General features: G+C 49.9%; 1 protein-coding gene across 1 annotated transcript in view; it reads right to left on the reverse strand.

Annotated features, from left to right (window-relative positions):
* Window positions 1-2,500, reverse strand: part of LOC143287163 (uncharacterized) — a 36,029-nt gene that overhangs the window by 17,765 nt on the left and 15,764 nt on the right. Inside the window, exons 10-11 of the mRNA XM_076595107.1 lie at window positions 2,213-2,257; window positions 926-994 (exon numbers count right to left, since the gene is read on the reverse strand). Of these exons, the coding sequence (XP_076451222.1) occupies window positions 926-994; window positions 2,213-2,257 (114 nt within the window). The remainder of the gene's footprint in view (window positions 1-925; window positions 995-2,212; window positions 2,258-2,500) is intronic.

The following is a 2,500-nucleotide window of genomic DNA, read 5'->3' on the forward strand; positions in this document are numbered from 1 at the left end:
GAGAGAGACGGAGGGAGAAAGAGAGAGGGGGAGAGAGACGGAGGGAGAAAGAGAGAGGGGGAGAGAGGGAGGGAGGAAGAGAGAGAGAGAGGGGAGGGAGGAAGTGAGAGAGAGAGAGAGACAGAGAAGGAGGAAGTGAGAGAGGGAGAGAGGGAGGGAGGAAGAGAGAGAGAGAGGGGAGGGAGGAAGTGAGAAAGTGAGAGAGACAGAGAAGGAGGAAGTGAGAGAGGGAGAGAGGGAGGGAGGAAGAGAGAGAGGGAGGGAGGAAGTGAGAGAGAGAGAGAGACAGAGAAGGAGGAAGTGAGAGAGGGAGAGAGGGAGGGAGGAAGTGAGAGAGAGAGGGGAGGGAGGAAGTGAGAGAGAGAGAGACAGAGAAGGAGGAAGTGAGAGAGGGAGAGAGGGAGGGAGGAAGAGAGAGAGGGAGGGAGGAAGATAGAGAAGGAAGAGCGAGAGAGAGGGGAGGGACGAAGTGAGAGAGAGAGAGACATATATATATATATATATATATATAGAGAGAGAGAGAGAGAGAGAGAGAGAGAGAGAGAGGGGGGGGGGGGAGAGATAGAGAAAGAGGGACTGAGTAGGGAAGAGTAGAGTTAGAGGAGGTAGGAGAGATGAAGTGAGTGAGGGAGGAGGGGGGGGTAAAAGGAAGAGAGACGGGCTGGGGGGGGGGGGGAGAAAGTGAGAAATAAAAAAAGAAAAAAAAAACAAGCAAAAGCAGAGAAACACACAGACAGATGAAGACAGAAACAAATACAGAGAGACAGAGAGAATCATAGACAGAGAAAGACAGACAGAGACAGAGAGGCAATCAGACAGTCAGACAGACAGACAGAGTGAAATACATACATACATACACACATATAAACGTTTTTCCCGATTCTGCCTTTTCTGTCCCTGTGCAATTGTTATTCCTGCTACTCACGTTGATAAGTTTCCGTGTAGTACTGTTCACTGGTCTCTTCCTGCTCCGTGGTGAAAGAGTCGTCTGTGACTGGACATTGAGAAACAACTCACATCTGATGTAGAAACGGACACGCTGACAGACAGATACATTTTCCCACTCACAAACCTCGTAACTGCACACACACACACACACACACACACACACACACACACACACACACACACACACACACACACACACACACACAGAGAGAGAGACATGCACAAATAGTAAGAGAGAGGGGGAGGGGGAGAGACACACACACACACACACACACACACACACACACACACACACACACACACATGCACAAATAGTAAGAGAGAGGGAGAGGGGGACACACACACACACACACACACACACACACACACACACACACACACACACACACACACACACACACACACACACATGCACAAATAGTAAGAGAGAGGGGGAGGAGGAGACACACACACACACACACACACACACACACACACACACTCACACACACACACACATACTTCGGGGAGGTGTGTGATATAGAAAACACAAACACACAATTATAGAAACATGTATAATTCAGCGCTGGGGAGGTGGGTGCTCATGTAAATGTTTGGGAGTCCTACACCCCACCCGAAAAAAACACCCACACACTTAGATATGCCTGACCTGATAGAGGCCCTTCCCTACACTCACCTAGAAGAGGTCCCTCCTTACAACTGACCTTGTAGAGGCCCTTGTCTATAACTCACCTAATACAGGTCCTACCCTGAACCTCACTTGAAAGACGTCCTTTCCTATACCTCACCTGACAGAGGTCCTTCCCTATACCTCACCTGACAGAGGTCCTTCCCTATACCTCACCTGTTACAGGTCCTTCCCTGAACCTCACCTGACAGAGGTCCTTTCCTATACCTCACCTGACAGAGGTCCTTCCCTATATCTCACCTGACAGAGGTCCTTCCCTATACCTCACCTGACAGAGGTCCTTCCCTGAACCTCACCTGACAGAGGTCCTTCCCTATACCTCACCTGACAGAGGTCCTTCCCTATACCTCACCTGATAGAGGTCCTTTCCTATACCTCACCTGATAGAGGTCCTTCCCTATACCTCACCTGTTACAAGTCCTTCCCTGAATCTCATCTGACAGAGGTCCTTCCCTATACCTCACCTGACAGAGGTCCTTTCCTATACTTCACCTGACAGAGGTCCTTCCCTAAACCTCACCTGACAGAGGTCCTTCCCTATATCTCACCTGATAGATGCCCTTCCCTATACCTCACCTGACAGAGGTCCTTTCCTGAACCTCACCTGATGCAGGTCCTTCTCTGAACCTCACCTGATACAGGTCCTTCTCTGAACCTCACCTGGTACAGGTCCTTCCCTGAACCTCACCTGAAAGAGGTCCTTCTCTGAACCTCACCTGAAAGAGGTCCTTTCCTGAACCTCACCTTAAAGAGGTCCTTCTCTGAACCTCACCTGATACATGTCCTTCCCTGAACCTCACCTGATACAGGTCCTTCCCTGAACCTCACTTCAAAGAGGTCCTTTCCTATACCTCACCTCACAGA

This window comes from Babylonia areolata, chromosome 11, assembly GCF_041734735.1.
Source record: "Babylonia areolata isolate BAREFJ2019XMU chromosome 11, ASM4173473v1, whole genome shotgun sequence".
NCBI lineage: Eukaryota > Metazoa > Mollusca > Gastropoda > Neogastropoda > Buccinidae > Babylonia > Babylonia areolata.